A 27008-nucleotide genomic window follows, 5' to 3' on the forward strand; every position below is an offset into this window, starting at 1 on the left:
CCTTTTTCTCCCCAAAGCCCCCTGGTACATAGTTGTATATTCTTCATTGTGGGTTCTTCTAGTTGTGGCATGTGGGACGCTGCCTCAGCGTGGTCTGACGAGCAGTGCCATGTCCGCGCCCAAGATTCGAACCAACGAAACACTGGGCCGCCTGCAGCGGAGCGCGCGAACTTAACCACTCGGCCACGGGGCCAGCCCCCAGCACTGCACCATTTTACATTCCCACCAACAGTACACAAGGGTTCCAATTTCTCCACATCCTCACTAACACTTGTTGTTTTCTGTTTGTTTTTTTTTTTTTAAAGATTTTATTGTTTTCCTTTTTCTCCCCAAAGCCCCCTGGTACATAGTTGTATATTCTTCATTGTGGGTCCTTCTAGTTGTGGCATGTGGGATGCCACCTCAGTGTGGTTTGATGAGCAGTGCCATGTATGTGCCCAGAATTTGAACCAACGAAACACTGGGCCGCCTGCAGCGGAGCACGCAAACTTAACCACTTGGCCACGGGGCCAGCCCCCTGTTTTCTGTTTTTTTCATAGTAACCATCCTAATGAATATTTTTGATTTGCGTTTCCCTAATGATTAGCAAAGTTGAGCATCTTTTCATGTGCTTATTGGCCATTCATATATCTTCTTTGGAGAAATGTCTATTCAGGTCTTTGGCCTTATTTTTTGTGTGTGTGAGGAAGATTGGCCCTGAGCTAACATCTGTTGCCAATCTTCCTCTTTTCACTTGAGGAAAATTGTTGCTGAGCTAACATTTGTGCTAATCTTCCTCTATTTTATGTGGGATGCCGCCACAGCGTGGCTTGATGAGTGTTGCTAGGTTCACACCCAGGGTCCTAACCTGCAAGCCCTGGGCCACCGAATCGGAGTACGCAGACTTAACTGCTGTGCCACCAGGCCAGCCCCAAATCTTTGGCCATTTTTGAATTGGGTTGGTTGGGTTTTTTTAAGGAAGGTTGGCCCTGAGCTAACATCTATGCCCATCTTCCCCTATTTTGTATGTGGGACACCTGCCACAGCATAGCTTGATAAGTGGTATGTAGGTCCACACCTGGCATCCAAACTGGCAAACCCCAGGCTCCCAAAGCAGAGTGCACGAACTTAACCACTACGTCACTGGGTTGGCCCCTGGTTGTTTTTTTGTTGTTGAGTTTTAGGAGTTCTCTGTGTATTCTGGATATTAATTCCTTATGAGATATATGATTTGCACATATTTTCTCTCATTCTGTGGGTTGCCCTTTTACTCTGTGGATAGTTTCTTTTGATGTACAAAATTTTTAATTTTCATGAAGTCCAATTTGTCTGTTTTTTCTTTTGTTACCTGTGTCTTTGGTGTCATATCAAAGAAATCATTGCCAAATCCAATGTTATAAAGCTTTTGTCCTAGGTTTTCCTCTAAGACTTTATTGTATTAGGTCTTACATTTAGGTCCTTGATCCATTTTGTGTTAATTTTTGTATATGCTGTTAGGTAAGGGTCCAGCTTATGGATAACCGTGCTCCAAGAACAATCCACTAGCTTCTAGCAGTAGGTTTTTTTTTTTTAAGATTTTATTTTTCTTTTTTCTCCCCAAAGCCCCCTGGTACATAGTTGTATATTTTAGTCGTGGGTCCTTCTAGTTGTGGCATGTGGGACGCCACCTCAGCATGGCTTGATGAGCAGTGTCATGTCCATACCCAGGATTCGAACTGGCGAAACCCTGGCTCCCCGAAGCAGAGCATGTGAACTTAACCACTCTGCCATGGGGCCAGCCCTAGCAGTAGGTTTTTTAAAAATCATTTTTATAGATATTTATAATACTAGGTGCTTAGGATATACCAATAAACAAGAGAAATCCGGTCCTTGTCCTCATGGGACTCGCAGTCTATTGGGGACAAGGTTTTTACCTGTGAGCTGGAATTTTATTTAGGAAAGAAACGTTGGGGACGGTGTGTTTTCCTTATTTCTAGGGAGGGGGTATGTGTCTCTAGAAGCAAAGGGATGTACAAGTGCTCCTGTGACACTTGAGCACTGCCAAGTACTGTGAACGTAGATATATGCCGGCTTCCTTGCCTGAGGTTTTGGGACTTTCAAGAAGTTCTGAGGATATTGATGAGATTGTGGTTGGTATGGTCTTGACCACAGGCTAAAGCTCAAAGTATATGGGAATTTCCTCCTCTGCTTCTCACAGTGCTCCTGGAGATTCTTAGGAGAAAAGCTTTTCCATGTTCATTTAGGTATGCTCCAAATTGGTACAGTGGAACAAACACTAGCCTGGATTCAGAAACCTGGGACCTAGTTTCAGGTTTGTCCTTACCCCACTCCTCGCCCCCCCCTACCATGTGGCAAGCCACTTCCTCTGAATTTCTTGTACCTTTAAAATAGAGATAATAATATCTGCTCTACCTACAGCTAAAGTAGCTGTGAGGATCAGGTGAGGGAATATCCTCTAAAGAGGTTTTGTACTGTACTCGTGGAAGGAATTAGCTGGATTCTTATTTGATCTACACAAAAACCATGTGAGGCAGGCATGTCCGGTTTCATTACTTTTATTTGGTCTCTACCTCAGCTAAGTTTGTTCTTTTGTACCCCCATGTAAGTAAAACCTCTTGTCTCTGAAACTGACTTTTAGGGCCCATTCTCCTGCCTCTGAAAGGGAGAAATGAGAATCAAGGAGTCTAAGACACATTAGAGATTATCCAGTCTAACACCAACCTTCCTCCTCCTCCTGACTCCCTCCTCCCATCTTATACTTTACAGAGAAAGAAACTGAGGCTAGAGAAAGGGGAAAATTTGTGCAAATTCATACACTGAATTAGGGGTAAACAATAAATCTAGGTCTGGTGACTCCAAATAATTACCTGAGGATCTTGTTAATAATCCCAATTCCTAGACCCCATCCAAATCAGAACCTCCAAAGGATAAGACTTCTGACTTGTATTTTTATAACCTCCTCAGATGATTCTTATGTGGTGGGCAATGGCAGCGTACCTTTAAAAAATAATTATTTAGATCAGTAGTCTTAACTTTTAAAATCACATACCTACAAGAATTTTGAAAAATTATGTAACTCTCCACACATTTTAAAGTTCACACTTAAACATTTTATCATAAGATTAAATAATTGCAGGAATCTAATTTCCAATGTATTTTATGTTGTATACATGTATATATTTTATATATCTCTTTCACAACCTTGGAACTGCAAATTTAGCTCATATAATTTATAGAAAATGTCTACCATATAACCTAATTTGCACAGCCAGTTCTCACTGTAAACATAATCAGCTGAATCAGATTTACTCTCTGTTAGAAAATGCCTAACTTCTTTTTCAATTAAAATAAATACGTCAGTTTATCACCCTGTGATAACTATTTAACTTCTGAATTACAATTCTAAGAGAAATAAGGCAAATGGTTTGTCATGAGTTTGTCACCTGGATGAATTAAGATGTTACTCCTTTCAATATTGATTTCTTAGAGGAGCTCTCTGATTTGCTTACTTGGGGCTCTCCCCCTGAAGTTATACTTCTCAAATTGTCCCTTTGTGTGGCACTCTGGAAGTTTTTTTTACCCTATCATTGTACAGGCATATTAAGATTTGGGATAAGAGAGAGAGATGGCATTTTTTTTTTACAAAGTGAGAGAAGAGTATTTGTGAAAGAGGAAGTGGGAAAGGAGAACCAACACAGACAGATCAATTGTTAGGAAAGATTACTTACAGAAGTTGAGAATCTGGACACTTATTCTCTTAAAACTTTTCCTGCGCAGGTACCCGCAGGAATAGAGTACCCTAGCTTGAAAACTAATTATTTAAACTATGCTATCTACCTAAATAACAAAGAACCATTGTAACGAATATTTTTGCATGTGTCTGTTATACTTGGGAGACCTGATGTACATGTAAAATGGTGACTCTGGCTCTTCTTCCTGCTTTCTTTTTCTGCTCCAGGCATATTCCTGTTTTAGGCAGCATTCCAATGCTGTGATAATAAAAGATCTGAGAGGGCTGCCCTCATTCACTTGTTTTGGGTAAGGCTAGCATGTGGCACATAATGGTAGGAACGAGTGTGTATGATTTCCCTCTTGTAAGTAGGCAAAAAGGTAGTGGGAAAGGGATTGCCTTCAGTACTGGCCCAGGTCTGCCTGCTTAACAGAGAAGAGGTGCAGAATCCAACTGGCTGGCATCAAAGCCACCTTGGCCAAGGGGAACAGGCACAAGGTCCCTGGATCAAGGCCTGAAAATAGCTGACAGGAGGACAGGGTGCAATAATAGTCCAGATTGCAAAGCACAAGTCCCGTAGCCTTAGCCTCAGATCCAGGGGCTTCTTCCAGTCTCTCCCATGGCATAGAGTCCAGGACAGAGCCCAGGGTAGGGGCTCAAGAAACTCTCCTTTTTTTTGCAGGGAAAGATTCGCCCTGAGCTAACATCTGTTGCCAGTTTTCTTCTTTTTTTTCCTCTCTTCAAAGACCCAGTGCATGGTTGTATACCCTGGTTGTAAGTCCTTCTACTTCTTCTACGTGAGCTGCCTCCACAACATGGCAACTGACAGATGGGTGGTGTGGTTCCACAACTGGGAGGTGAACCCGGACCATCGAAGCAGTGAGAGCGCTGAACTTTAACCACTAGACCATCAGGGCTGGCTCAAGAAACTCTTCTTGATATGTCTCCAAATCTATTCTACAAGTTTTAAACACTCTTTTCCTCTTGTGTCTACCATTTCCCCCTGCCTGTCTAGCATCTGTCTTCTTTGTTTGTATCCTCTATAATCCTCTCTTTCCTTCCATGCTTTCTCACTCTGATCAGCCTGGATCTGGCTGGTCCTAAGAGCAGAGAAGTTTGTTCATTCATTCATTCTTTTATCCATTCATTTCATAATTCTGTATTAAGTTTCTACTGTGTGTAAAACTTTGTGCTAGGCACTGAGGAGGAAACAGATGAAAAGATATCCTGTTTGCCTTTAAGGAACTAACAATCCAGTGAGGGAAACAGATGTATACATATGACTAGAATGCTAAAAATAAAATAACTAAGTGTCAAGTCTTCAGGCAAATAGGAAGTGATAATATGAATGAATGAATAAATGAATGAATGAACAGTATGAATGACTGAATAGTGGTAACAGACAATCTTTTTGGAAAGGAAGATTTGTAAAGATGTCTTTTTTTCCCAAATTAATCTATATGTTTATTGCAATTCCAATCAAAATCACAAGCTTTTTAAAATTTGAGCTATAGTTCATACCATACAATTTACCCATTTAAAGTGTGCAATTCAATGATTTTTGTTATATTCACAGAGTTAGGCAACCATCATCAAAATCAATTTTAGAACACTTTCACCACTCCAAAAAGAAACCCCATATTCATTAGCAGTCACTCCTCATTTTCCTCCAACTTTTCCCCACCTCAGTCCTAGGCAACCACTAATCTACTTTCTGTCTCTATGGCTTTGCCTATTCTGGACATTTCATATAAATGGAATCATACAATATGTGGCCTTCTGTGTTTAGCTTCTTTCACTTAGCATAATCTTTTCAAGGTTCATCCATGTTATAGCATGTATCAGCACTTCATTCCTTTTTATGCTGAATAATATTCCGTTATATGGATATACCACATTTTGTTTATCCTTTCTTCAAATGATGGGCATTTGGGTTGTTTTCACTTTTTGGTATTATGAATAATGCTGCTATGAACATTTGTATATGAGTTTTGTATGGATGTATGTTTTCAATTCTCTTGGGTGATTACAGCTGCACTAAAATCCATCCTGTGGTGGACTTCAACCCCACAGTTCTCAGGACTCCTGCACTTTGATCTTCTTCCTTATGCTAATTCTGGCTTTGGAAAAAACATCTCCCTTTTGGAGGCCATGTCATTTAGGAGGAGAATGCCCTGAACTAGAGACATCTAGACTCTAGTACTAGCCACAGGTGACTTATTTAAAATAATTAAAATTAAATACAATTAAAAATTCCTCTGCCACATTTCAGGTGTTCAACAGCTGTATATGTGGCTTGTGGCTACCATACTGGATAGCACTGCTTTAGAATAATGCTGCTACTAATGTGCTAAGTAACCTCGAGCCATCCCTTCCCATCTGTGCATTCTGTTTCTTATCTGTAAATAAGGGTGATGGACATCAAAAACTCTGTTTTCCTCTGGCGTTCTAAGTGATTTGTGATTCAGTCTTTGGGGTGTGCATCCTCCCACCACCTCCTTCAGCTGTTCTCCCTCCTCACCATGACTAGGCCAAGAATACCCAGAGGGAACATTAGGCTGCTAATTGGTCAAGTTATGTTGCTCCCACTCCCTGTTCCCTTGGTAAAAGGGAAAGTGACTTGAGGGTATACTTACATCTGGGTGCCTCACATTTGTGCATGTTTTATGGATCATAGCACACATTATTTCTTAATTTTACAGAATCAAAGAATCTCAAAGTTGGAAGGGCCTTAAAGGTCATCTCAAACTTCAGTGAACATGAATCACATGGGTTGCTTATAAAATGAAAATTCAAAGGACCCCAATTCCTGGAGAATGATTTAGTACGTGTCAGGGTTTCCATGGCCCAACCTGCACAATCCTATGCTGTAGCTTTGTGGGGCGGGACCTTGGAATTTGCATAATTAACACTGTTTGACCACTTTGAGACACAGTGGTCTTGCTTGGTACTAACCATGTTGTGGAGTCTGCTCTTCAGTATCCCTGCAAATCTCAGGTTCTACATGATATCTTCAGAGTTAGGGAGCTCCCGAAGGAGTAGCTTCCATCGTTGGACAGCTCTGACAGAAAGGCTTTCCTTAGGTTGGACTCTCACATTTGCCCTAGCTCTTCCATTTATAGTTACATAACACTAGTCTGCTTCTTTCTTATAATAATCCTTCAAGTTCATTCACTTATTCAGCAAGTATTTATTGAGCACCGACTATATACAAGGTTCTTTGCAAGGCACTGGGGATTCAGCAGTGAACAAGACCAAACTGGTCTCTGCCTTCAGAAGACTTATAGTCTAGTAGGGGAGACAGCCAATTAGCAATAAATAAATAAATAATAAAAGAATTATAGCTTGAGGAAAATGCTATAAAAAAATAAATAGTGTTGTGATGAAGAATGTCAGGAAGAGCTGATGCTACTTAAGGTGGTCAGGGAATGCTTCACTAGGGAAGTGATATTTAAATTGAGATCAGAAACATGAGGAAAAGCAAACCATTCAAAGAGTTGGGGAAAGATAGTAAAAGAACATGGCATGCACTATCAGGCAGAAGACTAATGTGTCTGAAGCCTATTAAGCAGAATGGGACAATGGCACAAGAGTTGGAGAGGAAACAAGGCATAGTAGAAGTTTGGATTTTCTTCTACATGCAATGAAAGCCACTAAAGGGTTTTAAGCAGGAGATGATGTAGCTTGGTCTATGTTTTAAATAGATCATTCTGGATTGGAAGGGGGCAAGAGTGAAGTGTGAGACCAGTTTGGGGCCATTGTGGTCATCCAGGCAAGAGATGACGGTGGCTTGAATTAGGGTGGAGGCAAAAAAGATACATATATTTGAGACTTGCTATCATGTCTCTTGATATCGTCTCTTCTCCAGGCTAAACAGCTGAGTTCAGTGTTCCTCTCATAATAAGTTTGACTCATCTTCTCATCTGGGTATTTCTTCTCTGGAAGGCCTAACCCACCAGGTTAGATCCTGCCCTCTAATGCTTCTGTGAAAAATCCAGTTTTCCTCATTTATTTTTTTCCTCAGCTGTTTCCTCCTATCCTGTGCCTTACTTTTCTGCGAGTTTAGGGAACTAAAATCTCCAATCAAATTACTATCCCTCTCATGTAAAGCGGGGAGCCCCAGTCTTGCCTGTCATTAATCAGTTATCAGTTTTTCAATGATTTGACCATGAACCTTAAGTATTTATTATGCCAACTGTGCTTAGAGGAGACAGAGAAGAAGAAGACATGATCCCTCCAAGAGCCCGGGGTGTAATGGGAAAGATAAGGCCCCAATAGATGTAATGCAAGGTAGAACCAATAGAGCAAAAAGAAAGCGAGATAAAGGGCCTTGAGAGGAAGAGGGAACTTTCAGCTTTCGAGTAGGTGGGGAAAAAGAGAAACCAGGGAAGACTTCATGGAAGATGTTCATTTGGAGCACCTGGGCCCTGGGGGAGGGTGCTCTTTTATATGGAGTGCTCAAGGATGACCTCACTGAGAAACCAACATTTGAGCAATAACGCAAAGATAGGGAATAAGCCATGTAGCTATCTAGGAGAAGAATGCTCCAAGTAGAGGGCAAAAGTTCTGAGGTTAAGTGTGCTTGGTGTTTTTGCCAAACAGTTAGGTCACGTGGCTGGAGCAGAGGCAGAGGGAGAGGACGAGAGAATAAGAATATATGAGAACAGAAAAGTAATGAGGGTCTAGATCGTACAGGAACTATCAGGCCATTGTGAGGACTTTTACTTTTATTCAAAATGATAGGGGAAAATGTCTGAGCATTTTGAGCAGAGGAGTGACATGGTCTGACTTATCTAATGGTGATTTTGGACTAGGATGGTAGAAGTAGATGTGAAGAGTAGTCTAATTCTAAATATATATATATATATTGAATCAATAATGGATTACAGTAAATTTGGAGAGTGTAAGAGCAAGGTAGTTGAAGTCTTCCTAGAGGAAGAAGATGAGACCGTAAACCCTGGGTTGTCCCATACCATATACCGTCCAGGTTAAAGGGAAGTAGTTTGGTCTACACCAAGGGTTCCTAATCAGTAGCCCACCAGCTAAATCTCTCTTTAATAGTTTTGTTTGCCCACAGTGTTTAAAACTTTTAAAAATTAGTTGTCAACACTTAAAAATTCAGAAATAGATTCTAGGCTTCTTTAAAAAAAACTGAAAAAAATGGTAACTGAGCCCTTATTCCCCGAGGGCAAAAGTTGACAGGAGTTAAGTTTAAGTACTAGATGCCTCCTTTTGCCAGAGCATGTATTCTCCAGTTTTCCAGTTCCTGCACCTCTCTATTTTCCCCCTAAAACTGAAACTAAGTGTCATTGCAGTATGGCTCTTTTCTTATAGAAAAGTTAAGAGAAAAGTGAACTATTTCTTGTCTCTATTGAATTTTTCTTTCACATGGTTCACTTGACTCATTTATGTTACCAGCCCGGACCCCGTCAATTTTTGAGTTTGCAGCTCTCAGTATAGAGGAAAGAAGCCTGGACCCTGAGTCCTGGTCCCTGCTCTGCCACACCCTATCCTGTGACCTCAAGCACAGCAAATGACCTCTTTTGATCTCTTTGGAGTCAGGAGACTAAATTGGATATTCTTTTAAAAACTGTAACAACTTAGAGTGCTTGGAATTTTGCAGTAGATGGTACTCTGTTCCCTCCCCCATCGCAACCAGCCAAGGGCCCCCTCCTGGTGTGTATGTCAGAGAAAGAAGACACTGGAAGTAGTAAGGTACCTATATCAATAATGTATAACTTGAGCTCCAGAGCCAGGGAGAGGAATGTACACTGTGTGGTTTTTGTGCATATATGTAACTGCAAGTGGGCTCAAGTATGCTGTTCTCGTATAGGTTTGTGCTTATCTGTTCCTGTGCACCTTCTATGTATCCGGCTCTATTCTAGGTGCTAGGGATGTAGCATTGAACAAGACAGACAAGGTCTCTGTTATCATGGAGCTTATATTCCAGTGAAAGACACAGATAATATACAGTAAATAAAATACATGAGATAAATTTCAAATGATTCTGGAGGGGCAAGCTGTGCACATAGGTGGATATATAAATGCAGTGCATATACTTGTAGATGGACCCATGTTTGAGGCTTGGGTCCATATAGTTATGCTTATTTGTGCCTATGTGTGCAAATGGGCAACTTTTATGCCTACAATATTTTGTGTTTTAGTATATGTGATTTTATGCATGTGAATGCACACAAGTGAGGTGGTACGTGGAGACATGAGTGCATGAGTGCATGGTTATAATGCCAGCATTTAGCTGTAACTGGAGATGTTCTGAAGTTCCTGTGGCACTCATCAGTGGGCCAGTTAAGGAAATGGCATTTTATGCCTCTGGCATTCAGGGCCCTTTGCCAGCTTCCTCTCTCCCTGTTCCTTCCCACTTTAGAGAGCTCTCTGCACTTGGCTCCTCTCAGCCCTAGGAGGGCTAAGCCAAGGAAAGGATAGTAACTGACTCATTGAGCCAAGAACTGGAAAGAAGCTGATAATCTGTGTAACCTCCAAAAGTCTGGCTTCCCTACTAGTCCCTGTCCTTTACACTATGAGGGGAAAGAGTCCTGACTTGAAATTAGAGGACCTGAGGATCTGTTCTTGGCTCTGCCACTTATTATTGCGTGACCTTGGCCAAGCTACTACATCTCTCGGGGTTTTAGTTACTTCCTTCATAAGTACTCTGGGTAGTAAGGAAGGAGGGGGAGCACAATGACCTGTAGTAGTTAGGGAGGGCTGTAAGGCTGGTGCCTGAAGGAGGAGGGAAGGCATTCTGAGAAGGGGCAATGGCATGATCAAAAGTGTGGAGGCAGGCTTTGTGTGTAAGGGAAGCCAGGAGGAACCCACTTAGAAAAAAATTTAAACTTCTTACCCTTGCCTACAAGGCCTTATATGATCTGGCTGCTGCCTACCTCTCATTCTTACCTTCCTTCTTGTTTGCTATGCTCCAGCCATACTGTCTTCCTTTCTGTTCATTGAATAGGCCAAGCTCTTTACCACCTCAGTGCCTTTCCAGTGTTCTCTCTGCACAGGATACTCTTCCCAAGAATTCCTATAGTTGCCTACTTCTCATTACTCAGGTCTTAGCTCAAATATCACCTCCCCAAGGAGAGACCTTCCCTGACCATCTTATTTAAAGAAGTCATCCTCTAGTGTCTATAGATATTTAAAATGCACATACACTTTGACCTAACAATTTCACTCGTAGTAATTCATCCTACAGAGATATTTGCAAGTGAGTAAAATTACATATGAATAAAGATATTTATTGAAGCATTTATTTGTTAAGTAAATTATAGCATGTATAAACAATGGAACCATTATGCAGATGACAAAGAAAAGGAAACAGCACTATAAGTCTTGATGGAGAATGATATCAAGGTGTATTGTTAAATTTAAAAAAAGCAAGATGATCAAGCTCTATACTTAAGATTTATGGAGTTTATTGGATGTATATTATACTCAATAAAAAATATACAGAATAGTGTGTATTGTATGTCATCATGTGTTTAGAAAAAATGAGAATATGTAAACATAAATGCATGTATATATATGCTTGTCTAATAGGCCTGTCCTGTAGTTGAGTAGCTCTTTCCCACCTCTGTCCACCTGGGCTTATTTGGGGACTGTGAGGTGCTTATCTCTCTTCTGAGCAGCATTAAAATTCAGTTTTTTAAATTCAATTTTTAAATTTCCATCTTCCATGATATCCCAAAGACCTTATGAAAGATGCTAACAGTGTAGCCTTCTTCCAAAGTGATTATCTTGGTCACTCCGCACTAGTTCAGTTACCCTACACCCTCCATCCTACTAGGAGTGGCCCTGTTTGCATATTGTCTATTTCTGGAAAGTTGCACAACATTGTAGTAACAGTTGTTGCCGGTAGGCAGGGTGATTGGGGAATAAGGGTGGGAGGGACACTTCTTATTACATATCTTTTCATGCAGTGCCATTTTTATGTATTAGTAATTCAAAAAATAATAAAATTGAAAAAAAAACACTGAGGGGAATGTTCTTATAGTTAAGTCTTTATATACTGTCATGAAAGTTCCTTAAGATGTCCTTTTTTTTTTTTCTCTGAGGAAGATTCACCCTGAGCCAACATCTGTGCCAATATTCCTCCATTTTGTATGTAGGTCGCTACCACAGCATGGCCACTGACGAGTGGTGGAGGTCCGCACCGGGAACTTAAACCCAGGCCACCAAAGCAGAGTGCGCCAAACCCAACCATGAGGCCACAGGGCTGGCCCCAAGGTGTCTTTTTAAAAAGTGTTTCTCCTCTGTCATTCATGATTATATCATTCTTTATCTCCTTCATAATACTTATCATAATCTGAAATTATCTTGGTTGTATTTGTTACTTGTGTATTTCCTGCACTATCATTGGAATATAAGCTCCATGTTGTCAGGGATCTTGCTTATCTTGTTCATCAGTGCCTTATTTCTATACATGTATAGAGCACATAGTAGTTGTTGAATAAGCAAATGAACAAATGAAGGAATGACTGAAGGAAACCAGCCTGAAGCCTGAGGAGGAGTGCGAGGCAAGGCCGAGGAGGTAGACAGAAATCAGCTGATAGAGGGTGGTGACTTGGGTACCAGTGGTCTAGAGAGCCCCCGTTGAATAATACCAATGCAGCCTTGACACTGTGCTTAGGAAGAATCACATCTGTGATAGCATTTCTCCTTAACACATCCCTAGGATGGAAGAGAAGGGTCCGTCATCCCATTTTATCAACCTAAATGAGGCTCAGAGATGGACACTGCATTTTCCAATGACACACAGCTTGTGTATAAAGAATACTTTGAAAGGCCAAAAGTATCTGGTCGGCTCAAGGTGTGGTGGCAGATGGCAAATGACCTTCACAGGACATTTCCAGGCCTTGGTGTTACTGAATGGATTTTATGACTCTTCCTATTTGTTGTTTGGGGAAGAAGTTATACTCCTTAATGACTGGTTCTTTCTGATGTATCTCAGGGAGGGCAATGAGCCAGAGGAGACCACCCAGATCACATACCGTGCACTTTTGGTCCAAGTGTGTCAGTTCAGCAATGTTCTCCGAAAACAGGGTGAGTGTTGGGATATGAGAAGGGGACTGGAGGGTCTGGCCTTGGGGTATCTGAGGACTTGGGGAAGGTAGATAAGGAATGAAAGGATTCTGGTAACAGGGGAACAGAAAAGGTCAGCTGGGAGGGTGGTAGCTGGATGAGAGTGAGCGAGTAGCAGCAGGAAGGGTCCATGGTCGATGGTCTGTGTCCTTTACCTGCAGGCATTCGGAAGGGTGACCGAGTGGCCATCTACATGCCCATGATACTGGAGCTTGTGGTGGCCATGCTGGCGTGTGCCCGCCTTGGGGCTCTGCACTCCATTGTGGTAGGAATTTGGGCTGGAAAAAGGGGCCTGGTGGGGGATGGGGCTCTGGAGAAGTAGGTTGGGCCTGGATGATGGAGGATCTTAAGAACCAGACTAAGGAGTTTAGAATGTTTGTGTCATAGGTTCCATATCAGTTACCCAGTTTCTTCTAGGACCCTGGCTTAGAGACCCTGAAGGTTTTATGAGTGACTCCTTTCCTTGTTCATGCAATCCCTGGGTCTTCCTCTCCTTCAGTCTTTCTTCCCTTTCCTAGTTTGCAGGCTTCTCTGCAGAGTCTCTGTGTGAACGGATTCTGGATTCCAGCTGCAGCCTTCTCATCACTACAGGTGACTAATTCTCTCACCCCTTCTCCAGAACCCCCACACCGCAAGTCTTGATCTCCAATCAGCTAGTTGGTATTTGGGACTGCTCAGCATAGAGGGTAGGAACTGCTTACCCTTTTTCTCCTGGTTGCACCTTGGTTGAGCTTCTGTCAGCTCAAATCAGCTAGAAGAATCAGAGTCAAGAGACCTACTCAGGAAGGGCTCCATGAATATTGTGCTCACTAGGGTTAAGGGGCTAGGAGTGTGGTGACTTCCTAAGGCCTGGAATGTCTGTTGCTCCCCAAAGATGCCTTCTACAGGGGGGAAAAGCTTGTGAACCTGAAGGAGCTGGCTGACGAGGCCCTGGAGAAATGTCGGGAAAAGTAAGTGTGTTTGGCTGGTTGGCTAATGCTCTGGGTTAACTGGACCTTTCCCCAGTGCCAAGTTCCCTTTGTCCCCCCTACCATAGATGGACATGGGCGGGTCCTGCCAAATTCTCTCTTGAGCCAACCAGCCCACCACTTCAGGCTTTTCTTTCCTCCAGGGGTTTCCCAGTGATATGCTGCATTGTGGTCAAGCACCTGGGGCGGGAAGAGCTGGGCACAGGTGACTCTCCCAGTCAGTCTCCCCCAATTAAGAGGCCATGCCGGGATATACAGGTGAGTCTGTTACTGCTGTGCTCTCCTCTGGGCTCAAATTGGCTCCCTCTTCCTTCCCAGGAAGTTCCTGATGTCTTTCTTTGCTTCCTGAATGCTGAGGATCTGGGAGCAATCCCAGGAATGCCTCCTCTGGCAGGGCTGGCTGGGAGTTGGGGGACTTTGACCTTGAATGTAGATAGGAAGCCCCTTGCCTTGGGAACTTAGTGTGAGAGATTGTGAGGGAGACTCCCGTGTTGGTTAAGGTATCTTGATAGGCACAAGGGACCCTCAGGGCTTGGACTTGGATTAGAAATGGGCTGACCTGGGTGACTATATGTAGTCATCTTGATTACCGGGTTGTAATCTTCATTACTGGGCTACCTGTGTATTCCCACCATGGAAGGTCCAGGATTTTGGCCCTCAAGATATGGGCCCTTGTTAGCTTTAGATCCAGTGCTCCTGGTGGAAATAGTGGAAAAGCCCAATGGTGGCCTCCCGGTCAAACAGGCATGAGAATGAAAGCTCCAGCATCCAGAAGGACAGTGTTCCTGAGCTTCTGTGACTTAAGGAGCCTTGAGTAGTCTTAGGGCTAGAGAAGCTGACGGGAGACCCCAGTTGGCATTAGGGGTTCTGAGTGTACAGGGGCTGGGAATAGGATCAGGAAAATGGAGGCTGGGACGACCAGTGAGAAGGGAGCCTGAGGGAAAGGAGGCAACCAGAGGTTTGGGGCACACTGACTCTTCCATCCCACTCCCCTACACTCAGACCCTGCTCACTTCCCTTTCCGTGGGCTCTTGACAGGGTAAGCCGAAAGAGAAACCCACGCGCATCTGGCCCCAGGTATCCTCCTCTGCCATGGGCACTGCTTCCCTGTTTGCTTGACAGTGTGTCCAACTGCTCTTTGCCTGTTTTTCCCATTGTGGTGGCTGCCAGACCTAACCCCCTTCTCTCTGTTCCTGGGTCCTTTGCCATCTAAGTCACTCTAAAGGGTAGTGAAACCTAATGCCTGTTGCTACCTCTCTGAACTGGCATAGATTGTAGATCTCAGAGAGGTAGCAGCAGACATCACATTTCATTCCTGCTGTTGCTCAGGACCTTTGTGGAGAGAGGACCAAGAAACCTGTCAGAAAGTTTTTACTGTGCGCTTAGCTGGGGTGGAGCCAGGAGAGACAGGAGGAAGAGCAGGCAGAGGAGGTACAGACCTTGACTTTGGAAATGCACCATGAAGTTGGGGAGTTAGATGTGTGTTACAAATGAAAACCTAAGTTTTATATAGGACAGCAGAGAAGATTCCTAAATACGTTTATATACTACTTTGGGATTTATAAACTACATATGAACTCTGATAGAATTAAGTGCTAAATTGAAGAAAAGTTACATTGCACGTGGTTCTAAGAAGGGAGATCCCCAAGAAGGGACTCAGAACAGATTAGTATAGAGGAGAGACTGGGCTTGGAATCCAGAGACCAATTTTTACCTGTATGACCTTGAATAAGTCACCTCTTCTCTCTGGGTTTCAGTTTCCTTGTTAGTAATAGAGAGATGATAATATATGCTTAAAAGGAAACCACTTCCTTCACCAAAACAAACCATAAAATCCACTATTCCTCTGAGTTTTACCACCCTCCATAGGGTGTCTTACTCTAAATCTGCTAGGATTAACCTCTTAGGCTAATGGTAATTATAATCCCCTTTTCGTTATTCTCATTAGCGTGATGGAGACAGATCTGATTCCCAGGAGACACTGCTTTCCTTTTAAAACTCAGACAGGGACCTAAGACTTTTTTCTTGAAAGAAGTAACAAACTTAGTGGTTAGAGTGTGGGCAATGGACCCAGACTACTTGGGTTCAATTCCTAGCTCTGTCAACTGCTGCTGTGGGAGCTTGGGCAAGTTACTTAAGTTCTCTTGCCTCAGTTTCCCCTCTGTAAAGTAAAGATAATAATTGTACCTACCTGATAGGGTTTTGTCAATATAGTAAAGTGTTCGGCACGTAGTAACTACACCATAAATGTTATCTTTTATTACTTTTAACATAGGAGACAGATTGGCATTTTTAAAAGGGAAACCAGAAAAGAAATAGAATCGTGTAATTCTTAATACCGGAGACTCTTGGGCCACAAGCGCCTGGATTTTTGTTTCCTGGAGGTAAAAGCAATCAGTTGCCAAAAAAACAAAGACCATAAAAATAGGCTTACAAAGTCTAGGTTTGTTGGTCTGAGAATTGCAATCAAAGCTGCAGAAATCTTGTCAGAGCTCCAGACCCCCTTAGGCTATCTTAAAATAGCTCTACCTTCTTGGGGCTGGCCCCGTGGCCGAGTGGTTAAGTTCGCGCGCTCCGCTGCAGGCGGCCCAGTGTTTCGTTGGTTCGAATCCTGGGCGCGGACATGGCACTGCTCATCAAACCACGCTGAGGCAGCGTCCCACATGCCACAACTAGAAGGACCCACAACGAAGAATATACAACTATGTACCGGGGGGCTTTGGAGAGAAAAAGGAAAAAATAAAAAAAAATCTTTAAAAAAAAAAAAAAAAAAAATAGCTCTACCTTCTTAAGCTATCTTCAAGGGAGAATCTGGCACATTTGCAGGTGTCCTGTTCAACCATATCACCTATGAGCTTCCTCAAGTTCTTCTCTCACACGTGGCAGCTGTCCTCCCTGAGGCTATCCTGGTTCAAGGACAAAGGCCAACTTCTCAACTCTCATTTCAGAAAATTAAAACCTTTTCCTGGTTCAGAGCTCTGGGCCCTCACAGGCACACACCTAATTCACAATCAAAGTTTGCACCACTAATTAAGCTCACCCTGCTTCCTGGTGCTGGTTATTGGTGCCACACCTGGAGTACTCCCCACCCTTCTTACCCACACACCCACAGAGGAAACAGTTTTACAAGATTACAGGAGTTCCCTCATTGCCACGGTGTAACTATGCCTTGCCCTTACATATACCTACTGCCTTTTCTATGATGATTCAGACCAGTGCTATAGACCAGCACCATTTGCCCAAAGCAATATTGACATACTTCTGCTTAAATACATTAATGCCCTCATCTCAAGTAGATCATTTGGCAGGAAAAAAAAGTGTCCACGTGACAATATGTGTGTAGATCCATATGGCTATTCCACTAAAAAATAGGGTGTATTTTTATGTTTTCTAGCTGTGGGCAGCTTCTCTCTCTTCTTTCTTTTTCTTCTTTTTATTTTTAATGGTGCCTCACTTGACCTGGGCTAGTCATTCTTCTGATGCTTACGCGCCAGAAACTTAAAATTCTCTAGGGTAAGGGGCAGATAATACAGAAAGGGGTGTGGTTGGAGAGTTATTTCATAAGGTATGTGTCTAACACTTTGGGGTTTTTTTTATTTGTTTGGTTGTTTTATGAGAAAGATTAGCCCTGAGCTAACATCTGCCACCAGTCCTCTTTTTTGGCTGAGGAAGACTGGCCCTGAGCTAACATCCGTGCCCATCTTCCTGTACTTTATATGTGGGACGCCTGCCACAGCATAGCTTGACAAGCATTACATAGGTCTGCACCCAGGATCCAGGCTGGTGAACCCCGGGCCACCGAGGCAGAGCATGTGAACTTAACCGCTGCACCACCCACCCAGCCCCCTCACTTTGGGGTTTTTTTAACCAAAGATGCACACAATAAATTAGCATATAGCCATATAATGGGAATAAGATGTTTCTCTTACACTATAATGTCTACCTGCCAGCCAGGGCCATTGAACATACAAGAAGCTAATGAATGTAAAAGGGCTTTGTGACAGCTAAAGCAAACCCCAAACAGTTCCCATCATCACACCCTTAAATTCATCTCCCAGGGGAGTTCAGTGGAACTGAACTAGCTTCTATGCTTCCTGACATTCATCAGTCTTCCCCACCCCCCAGGACAATCCAAGGCTTAATGTTTACTAGGTAGTACCTTTCTTTTTTGATGTTCTCCAAATCCTGTGAGACCATTAGGGCAAGAATGACTATCCTTGGGGTGGGCCCAGTGGCACAGCGATTAAGTTCACATGTTCTGCTTCCGCAGCCTGGGGTTTGCTGGTTCAGATCCCAGGTGCGGACCTATACATCGCTTGTCAAGCCATGCTGTGGCAGGCGTCCCACATATAAAGTAAAGGAAAATGGGCATGGATGTTAGCTCAGGGCCAGTCTTCCTCAGCAAAAAAGAGGAGGATTGGTGGCAGATGTTAGCTCAGGGCTAATCTTCCTCAAAAAAAGAATGACTATCCTCATTTTAAAAAGAAGTGAATTGAGGTAAAGTGACTTACCCAAGGTCATATATAGCTAGGAAGTAGCAGAACTGGGATTGAAATCCAGTGAACTTGTCCAGTTTTTGGACAAATTCAGGGACTCCAACTTCACTTGGCAAAGAGTAGAGTCAGAAAACTGGTTGTTCAAAGAGGTGATATAACCAGCAAAGTAAACCAGTTTCAAGGAGAGTTTAGAAAGATTTCAGGATGACAGACCCAGAAGTAGTTGTGAAAGGCACTCCAATATAGGGGGACATCTCTCTACTGGGAGAAATCGACCTTGGTCCTTCTCCACTAACGTAAAGCAAGGCTTCCTGCTGAATGGAACTCAAGCAGATATTTTTATGGGAAACCCATTGGTACCAGTGGTGTAAAGGCAGGGGCAGAGCTAGGGTAGGAACCTCCAGATGTGGATGAGGTCTGGACATGCAGGAAAAGGTGCTTGGACCAAGATCTGTTGACTTCTTTTGCTACTAACAGGGCCAGGTGCCCACCTCACCTGCAGGCTCTGACTAATTTTGCATTTCTGAATTGTGTGGTGTTTGCATCCCTGCTGATGAGCCACTAGTCCCATAAGTACATATGTGTGTATGCAGGCCTGTGTGTGCATATTCATTCATCCAACAAAAATTTACTGAGTGCCTTTTGAGTGCCAGGCATTTTGTTAGGTGTTGGGGATATAGGAAAAAAATAAAAGACACATGCCACTGCACTCATAGAGATCACTATCTAGTTGGGAAGACAGTAATCAAGCAAACAACTAAATAAAACAACTGGAAATATGTTCTGTGTGGGAAAGCAATATGGTGCTGTGATCAAGAATAATAGTGAGGATGGGAGTGGGAATCTACCAGATGCTGTTCAGGGAAAGCCTTTCCAAGAAGGTGACATTTAAGCTTAGAATTGAAGGATGAGAAAAGAACAACCAAAGGACCCTCCTCAGTCTGAAGCCAGGTGAGGGGAGCTCTGCAGCAGGGTGCTGGGACTACCCAGAAAGCCTGCTATTCTGTTTTCGTTCTCTCTGCCCCATTCCACCCTTTCCAGGGTCCTCCTTCCTCCCAGCACTTCCGTCAGGAGTCCCATCCCAGCCCCTCCAGGTGCCAGGGAGGAGTTTCTCCTGACCCCATCTTGAGCTGTTGAGTTCTTCCCTGCCCATTCTTGTCTTCCTCCCCCTGCAGATCTCCTGGAACCAGGGGGTTGACTTTTGGTGGCATGAACTCATGAAAGAGGCAGGGGATGAGTGTGAGCCTGAGTGGTGTGATGCTGAGGACCCACTCTTCATCCTGTACACCAGTGGCTCCACAGGCAAACCCAAGGCAAGTATGTGTGTTTGTGTACTGTGTAGGGGTGAGAAATGAGTTTCTGAGGAAGCATGTAATGACATGAATTTTACTCTGCAACCCTGAGTTTCAGAAAAGTCACATTACCTTTTCTAAATCAAATTAAGACATAAATCCTTAATCACTAGATGGTGAGGCCCAGGATGAGACAGTTCAGGTGGGGACTTTCATGGTGCCCAGAAAAAGAGAAAAGGATCAGTCCATTGGTTAACATTGATGTCCCTTGCTCATGCCCACATGGTTTGATTGAAGGAAAGGTGCCATGTCAACTCAAGGCCAAGGGTAGGCACAAGGAGTCCTTTGTATTCCTAGACTATAGCTCTTAGAGTTCAGTTCCTTCCACATGCGACACTATTAACATCTAGACCCTCCTAGGGCACAGTGTGGGAGCCATAAACACTTAAGAAAACTCTTGACTCCTCCATTAACTTGAAAGATATATTACTCTACCTTCCACTCACTGCACCCCTAAATTCTTCTCTCCACTTGCTTTGGAATATCCCTCATTGGGCCTTTAGAAACACAATTTTGGCCTCTCTTTCCTTGAGGTGGGGTATTGATGGAGTAAGCAAAGAAGATTCTTTTTTTTTTTCCATTCCCACTCTGTCAATGTATAATTGAGTGTGTGTGTGCAAATACATAACAAAGACACTATTAGATGTGAGTGTCCTAGAAGTGTTTGTGCGTGAGAGTGATGTGGGTGGCTCAGAAATACCATCTTAGGGTATGGGTGTGAATGATGGACTGACTATACATGTGTGTGAGTGTGAGATGGGAACATGGAGAAAAGGGGATGGAAGGGAGATGGATGTTACAAAAGGGGTGCTGGCAGGGCCAGAATCCCTGAGGAAGATCTTCCTCTAGCTCTGCCCAGCCTGCATCTGGTGGTCAGTGGGGGTGAGACCAAGGCCCCAACCTGAGGTCCTATTTTTCCCCAGGGTGTGGTACACACAGTTGGGGGCTACATGCTCTATGTGGCCACAACCTTCAAGTACGTGTTTGACTTCCACGCGGAGGATGTGTTCTGGTGCACAGCAGACATTGGCTGGATCACTGGCCATTCCTACGTCACCTATGGGCCACTGGCCAACGGTGCTACCAGTGTTTTGGTAAGAAGGGAACTGGGACCCATGGCTGCCTGGCCTACTTAGGGGATAGACAAGATGATCCTGGGTGACTACCTCCCAAGGCCACTTGGTCTAGAGGCAGGGGGACTTACATAATGACCTGTTTCCTAGAGAAAGAGGAGTTCTGAGAGGGTTGTGTATCATGATTGGGAAGGTGTCTTGGATTGTCTGGTAAGGGAATGAAGACACTGGTTTGTCAGAAAGGGCAAGATACTGAGCCTGAGGGTACAGGAGGGGAATGGAGGAACTATTGGGAAGGACCGGGAATGACCAGCCTTCACTGGGGTCAGTTTGAGGGGATCCCCACATACCCGGATGTGAGCCGCCTGTGGAGTATCGTGGACAAGTACAAGGTGACCAAGTTCTACACAGCACCCACAGCTATCCGCCTGCTCATGAAGTTTGGAGATGAGCCTGTCACCAAGTGAGACCCCTTCCCAGCTGCTGCCCCATGGGTGTCCCTCAGAGCTGGGTGCTGGCCTTTTTGCACAGTCTTTTCCATTCCATTGTTCCAACTCCCAGGCCTGGAATAGGGGAGGGGGCAGGAGAAGAGCCTGGGCATGTCTTCCTGGTTCCCAGTGGTTCTCAGAGCCTTCCTCTCTTTCCACTCCCCTGCCCAAGGCATAGCCGGGCATCCTTACAGGTGCTAGGCACAGTGGGTGAACCAATCAACCCTGAGGCCTGGCTTTGGTACCACCAGGTGGTAGGTGCCCAGCGCTGCCCTATCGTGGACACCTTCTGGCAGACAGAGACAGTGAGTAAGGGGTTCAGAAGGATGGGGCTCAGGGACAGTACAGGAAGACTGACTCAAATTTCTGATCTCTGACTTCCACAGGGTGGCCATATGCTGACACCCCTCCCTGGTGCCACACCAATGAAGCCTGGTTCTGCTGTGAGTGAGGCTCCCTTGGCTGGTCCTGGCCTAGGCAGTAGTAGAGTCTTGGGGCATTTGGCCTAGGTAGAGGGTGGGGGACTGGACTGATATGTGTGAGGAATTTGAAGCTCTAGGGCTCCTTGGGAGAGGTAGAGAGTTGAGTCAGAGTTGCCTCATTCCTCTCCTTGGATCCTGTCTCCTGTTTGCTTCTAGACCTTCCCGTTCTTTGGTGTAGCTCCTGCAATCCTGAATGAGTCTGGGGAAGAGCTGGAAGGTGAAGCTGAAGGTTATCTGGTGAGGCCCTGGCCCTTGGGGGTTTTTGAGGAGGAGGTGGGAAGGGTCCACCAAGGGGTACTGTACTTGTTTCAGAGTTTAGAACCTAATCTCTCCTGGTAGCTGCTTGTGGCAAAAATTCAAGGGTTGAAGGTTATCGTCTGCGGAGAGACCCTGGGGGGCATCCTTCAGATACTTTGCCTGCCTCTCTGCATCTTGGCCCATGTGGCTCTTAAGGGCTCTGCTCAAAGATTCCTGATGGTGCCTTTTTGGGTCTGGAAGACATAGTCCCAACTCTTCCTTTGCAAACGTTCTAGTGTGAAAGGAGGCTTCATAAACATAGTGGAAAATCATAATAGGCTCTGGAGTCAACCTGCCTGGGTTCAAATCCTGGCTCTGCCTCTTCTGTGACCTCATGTAAGTTACCTAACCCCTCTGAACCTAAATTTTCTCATTTATAAAATAGAGTTATAATAGTACCTTTGTCTCCTAAAATTAGATAATCCATGTGAAGGGTCTGGCACAGAACCTAACAGTTAGTGCTTGATAAATGTTAGCTGTTGTTGTGATTGTTATATTAGTACTTATAGGGAGATCATCAGTTCCCACCCTCCACCCCACTTCATTTTTACTGATAGTAAGTTAGTAACAATGGCAGGACTTGAATCCAGGCCTTCTGACGCTTAGCCTAGAATTCCATCCATCCCATCAGTCTGCTGCCATAGGACATTATTGATTGGGGCAATAACTATTTACTAATGTGTAGGTCCGATATTTTTATATGACTATTTTCATTTGCATCAAACTGGATCTGCTTTCCTGAAGGATTACCCAAAAGGAGACAAACTTACTAAATGCTTATCACTAATAGAATATTGTGCTAGGCAACTTCCACATAATATTAATTCTCACAATCACTTTGGGAGGTAGAGATGATTTTCTCTGGTTTACAGATGAAAATTCTGAAGCTCAGAGAGGTAAAGTTACTTACCTGAGGTCACACAGCTAGTAAGTGGCAGAGCTTGGATTCCAAGGCTACATTGTTTATCTCCAAGGCCTGTACTTTGTCTTACTTCTCAGGAATGGCATTCAGGCCATTTCTCCTCAGTTTAAGAAAAGCTCTGATTGTCTTCCAGTGAGACAGCATAGAGGATGTAACTACTGTGCCTTCCTCACTCCTCAGGTGTTCAAGCAGCCCTGGCCAGGGATCATGCGCACAGTCTATGGGAACCATGAACGCTTTGAGACCACCTACTTTAAGAAGTTTCCCGGCTACTATGTGACAGGAGATGGTGAGCCTTGGCTAGCTCCTTCCCACACCTTTCACCAAGACACGTACTTTCCCCTTTCATTTTCAAGAAGAGTTGGCTAGGGGTGAAGAAAAACAGAGAGGGGAACGTCCTATGTGTCCTGTGTGTCAGTGTCTAATATCCAGCAGAGCTACAGAGAAGACTGTAAGAGAAGAAATGAGTGTTGCAAGAAGGGCTCAGCATAGTGCCATCTGAGATTTGATGTATGAGGAAAAAGGTTCTTGTTTCTATTGCTCCTGTGCTGAAAGAGATGGGGCATATGGCAGTGTGTATCACTGTCATGTGTGTCCGCATGTCTGGTGTCTGTGTTTGCCCATGGCCCATCCACCAATCCATTCATTCATTAATATTTATTGAATGCCTATTACATCCAGGTACTGATCTAAGCACAGGGGATATTACCATGAATAAGGTAGACAAGGGTCTTTGCTCTCATGGGGCTTACATTCAAGAGACAATAAACAGCAAACAAGTAAATAAGCTTATCTTAGGTAGTGATAAGTGCTGTGAAGAAAAATAAACAGAGTAATGGGATAAAGAGTGTCTGCAGGGATGGCTACCATACATGAGATGACAGAAGTCTTCTTTGAAGTGACTTTTGACCAGAAGAGTGAGAAGGAGCCAGGCATAGGAATATATGGAGTAAGAGTGAGTGTTCTGTGCAGAGACACAAACTTGAAATCTCTGAGGAACAGACTGAAGCCTGTGTGGCTGGAGTGCAGTGAGCAAAGGGAAGAATGTTACATGAAGTTGGAGAGGTAGATAATATAGGGCCTTGTGGGCCATGGTAAGGAGTTTGGATTTTATCCAATGTACAATGGGAGACCTTTAGGGGTTTTAAGCAGAGAAGTGATAACTGATTTACTCTTTAGAAAATAACTTTGCCTTATTTATTTATATTCCATCACTTCTGCCAAATTCTATTGACAATACAGACTAACCCTAGCACAATGAGAAAGACGACTATACAAGGGTATGAATACTAGGAGTTGGAGATCAGTGTGGCTATCTGGGAGCCTGGCTACCACAATGGGCAAGAAGAGAAGCAGGAATACTTGTTAGGAGGCTATTGCCGTGGGTGTGGAAGTCTGGTAAATGGATCATGTGGATCATGTATCCTACTGTGGGGTATTTATTATGTTGTACATTTCTTCTCTTCCCAGGCTGCCGGCGAGATCAGGATGGCTATTACTGGATCACTGGCAGAATTGATGACATGCTGAATGTATCTGGTGAGGGCCAGGGACCATTTTCCCTTATTAGCCCTGTTCTCCCAGCAACTCCTAGCCAAAGCCTTCCAAGAGAGCCAGGGTGTCCTGTGGCCAGACCATACTTGGAGTGAGGCATTCAGTTCTAGGCCCAGGTTTTGGAGGAAGAGTGATAAACAGTGGAATGTGCCTAGAGGAGGGAAACTGGTATGGTGGGGCAACTGTTATGTTGAGCTATGAATGAAGGGCCTTCCCCATTTGACCAGACCAGGACTGCCCTGTAGGCACAGATGGAGCAGGGGTTGAGGCAGAGGCTGGGATCTCTCTCATGGCACTTCCTTTCCCTTGACAAGGACACCTGCTGAGCACAGCCGAAGTGGAATCAGCACTTGTGGAACATGAGGCTGTTGCCGAGGCAGCCGTAGTCAGCCACCCTCATCCTGTGAAGGGCGAATGCCTCTACTGTTTTGTCACTCTGTGTGATGGCCACACCTTTAGCCCCACCCTCACGGAGGAGCTCAAGAAGCAGAGTAAGGAAGCCTCCCTGGGCAGGGACTGCAGGGTCTGTCCTGATGGTCCAGTTACCACAGCAGGTTGGGTGGCAGTGCTGGAGTGAGCTGCTTCCCAAACCACAAACAGATCCCAGGGGGCCTTGGGGCTGATTGTCGTCTTCCCAGTCAGTCTCCACTAGTCTCTCCACCAGGAAAATAATGGCTGACATTTATAGAATCCTTTCTCTCTGCTATCATTGAGCTAAGTAATTTAAATGCATTAATCCATTTAATCCCTATAATCAAGATCTAAGAAACAGATCTTATTTTATCTTCCTTCTAAAGATGCAGAAATTGAGGCTCAGAGAAGTTAAATCACTTGCCCAAGGCCACACTGCTAGTAAAGTGGGATTTCAACTCAAGCAGGCCATTCTAGAGCTTGAGTTCCATGAAAGTAGATTAAGATAAAATAATAGTAAGTAAAGAGATAGTAAAGAGACAGTGTGTTAAAAAGAAAGACAGACAGGCAGTGAGCCTGAGACTAACTCTGTGGCTAGGGACTTGAAAGGGAAATGAGTGGGGAACAAAGCTATCTGTACCTTGGTTTTTGGGAGCCTAGCTAAGGGTACTGAAGAAATGCTTAATGATTTGTTGGTTACAGTTAGAGAAAAGATTGGCCCCATTGCCACACCGGATTACATCCAGAATGCACCTGGCTTGCCTAAAACCCGCTCAGGTATGTTCAGAGGCCCCAAGGGTTTGGGAAAGGGATTGGCCAAAGCCCAGTGGTTGTGGAATGTGTGTGGATGGAAGCCTTTGGCAGGGCTGGAGTGGGTCAGTGCTGTCACCAGGTAACCAGAAGCCTGTGGTCTCCCAGGGAAAATCATGAGGCGGGTGCTTCGGAAGATCGCTCAGAATGACCATGACCTGGGGGACATGTCTACTGTGGCTGATCCATCTGTCATCTGCCAGCTCTTCAGTCACCGCTGCCTGACCATCCAGTGAACAAGATCCTGCCTTTACTCAGGATTCTCCCTGCTTGGCTTTCCAAAGTTTTGCCCACCCTCCCTGTCCCTATCCAGGAGCACTGAGGGCCAGTGCTGACCCATACCACCTCCCTCGACCAGCTGTCTGAGACCAAGGACCAGCTTTGCCCCTGGGAGGAGGCAACTTACTGTGACTTCCAGGCAGATGGGACAGGACCCAGTTCAGACTCAGGTTGCTGTGCCCCTAGACTGCAAAGAGCCCTTGGAGCGCAGAACAGGGACCTGAAGGTCACGTTCCCAACACAAGTTAAATGTTCGGAGGGCAAGTTGAGGGCCTAGACTGAAAAAGGGAGGCAGCTCTGTAATCCTATGTCACCTCTCAGGAAGCACCAGTACTTATCTTGGACATGCACTTGCTCTTAGAAATGCCTGTTTGTGAGTCCTGGAACAATTGATTATTATTTTTTTAAACACTTTGCTGCTTCTGTTCTGGATCTGAATTCCCTTTTGTGCCAGATGGCAGTGCTTGTCTACCCATTTGCTCCAAGAGCTATGCAGGCAGGCTCAGTTTCCAGATCATCTGCTGCTTTGCAGGAGTAAATATGTTTTGTTCGTAGGGCCAGAGGAGCCTGTCTTCCTTGTCCTCTGTTCCCACCCTCCCCAAAAGAAGAGTCCTGCCCATGAGGGACACTCTCAGATGAAACTCTCTTTTCTTGCCCCGGTCATGCTCAAGCTCTGTGGTTGTAGGAATAAAGTCTGTGACCTCAAGAAGGCAGTGACTTGTTTTGTTAGGTATCTTACAGGCTGTATACTTGCTAGCTGCTCTGATTTGTGTCAGGGCTGGGAAGGGGAGTGGTTTTACCCAGGAATACCCCAATATCCTCTTTCTAGAACTTTTGGTTTGGGTGGAGCCAGACAGGGTTTCACACATAGGCCCTTTGACAAGCTCCTGAGCTAAGCAGGAAAGCAACTGAAGCCAGTTCACATTTGTGATGTCCCATCATGGTTGCCCTCCCTCCCCAGCTCCTGCCAGGAACCCTCTTTTCTCCCTATGATCCTGTGGGAGCATAACTGAATGACTAAGGATTAGAACATCAGGGTCCTATCCATAGAGTCTGGGGCTAGGAAGACTC

The 27008-nt window shown here is 44.4% G+C and overlaps 1 protein-coding gene across 2 annotated transcripts in view; it reads left to right on the forward strand.

Annotated features, from left to right (window-relative positions):
- Positions 1-26643, forward strand: part of ACSS2 (acyl-CoA synthetase short chain family member 2) — a 47450-nt gene extending 20807 nt beyond the window's left edge. Inside the window, exons 3-19 of one of the 2 annotated variants that reach the window (XM_046679014.1) lie at positions 12675-12766; positions 12967-13070; positions 13324-13396; positions 13680-13755; positions 13917-14031; positions 14812-14850; positions 19445-19582; positions 20545-20715; positions 21024-21157; positions 21355-21487; positions 21569-21625; positions 21821-21901; positions 23064-23172; positions 24354-24422; positions 24752-24928; positions 25551-25625; positions 25767-26643. In XM_046679014.1, the coding sequence (XP_046534970.1) occupies positions 12675-12766; positions 12967-13070; positions 13324-13396; positions 13680-13755; positions 13917-14031; positions 14812-14850; positions 19445-19582; positions 20545-20715; positions 21024-21157; positions 21355-21487; positions 21569-21625; positions 21821-21901; positions 23064-23172; positions 24354-24422; positions 24752-24928; positions 25551-25625; positions 25767-25894 (1771 nt within the window). In that variant the 3' untranslated portion in view covers positions 25895-26643. The remainder of the gene's footprint in view (positions 1-12674; positions 12767-12966; positions 13071-13323; positions 13397-13679; positions 13756-13916; positions 14032-14811; positions 14851-19444; positions 19583-20544; positions 20716-21023; positions 21158-21354; positions 21488-21568; positions 21626-21820; positions 21902-23063; positions 23173-24353; positions 24423-24751; positions 24929-25550; positions 25626-25766) is intronic. The other variant, XM_046679015.1, reaches the window with a different exon arrangement.
- Positions 26644-27008: the final 365 nt, after the last annotated feature.

Source organism: Equus quagga, chromosome 12 (genome assembly GCF_021613505.1).
Source record: "Equus quagga isolate Etosha38 chromosome 12, UCLA_HA_Equagga_1.0, whole genome shotgun sequence".
NCBI classification, from domain to species: domain Eukaryota; kingdom Metazoa; phylum Chordata; class Mammalia; order Perissodactyla; family Equidae; genus Equus; species Equus quagga.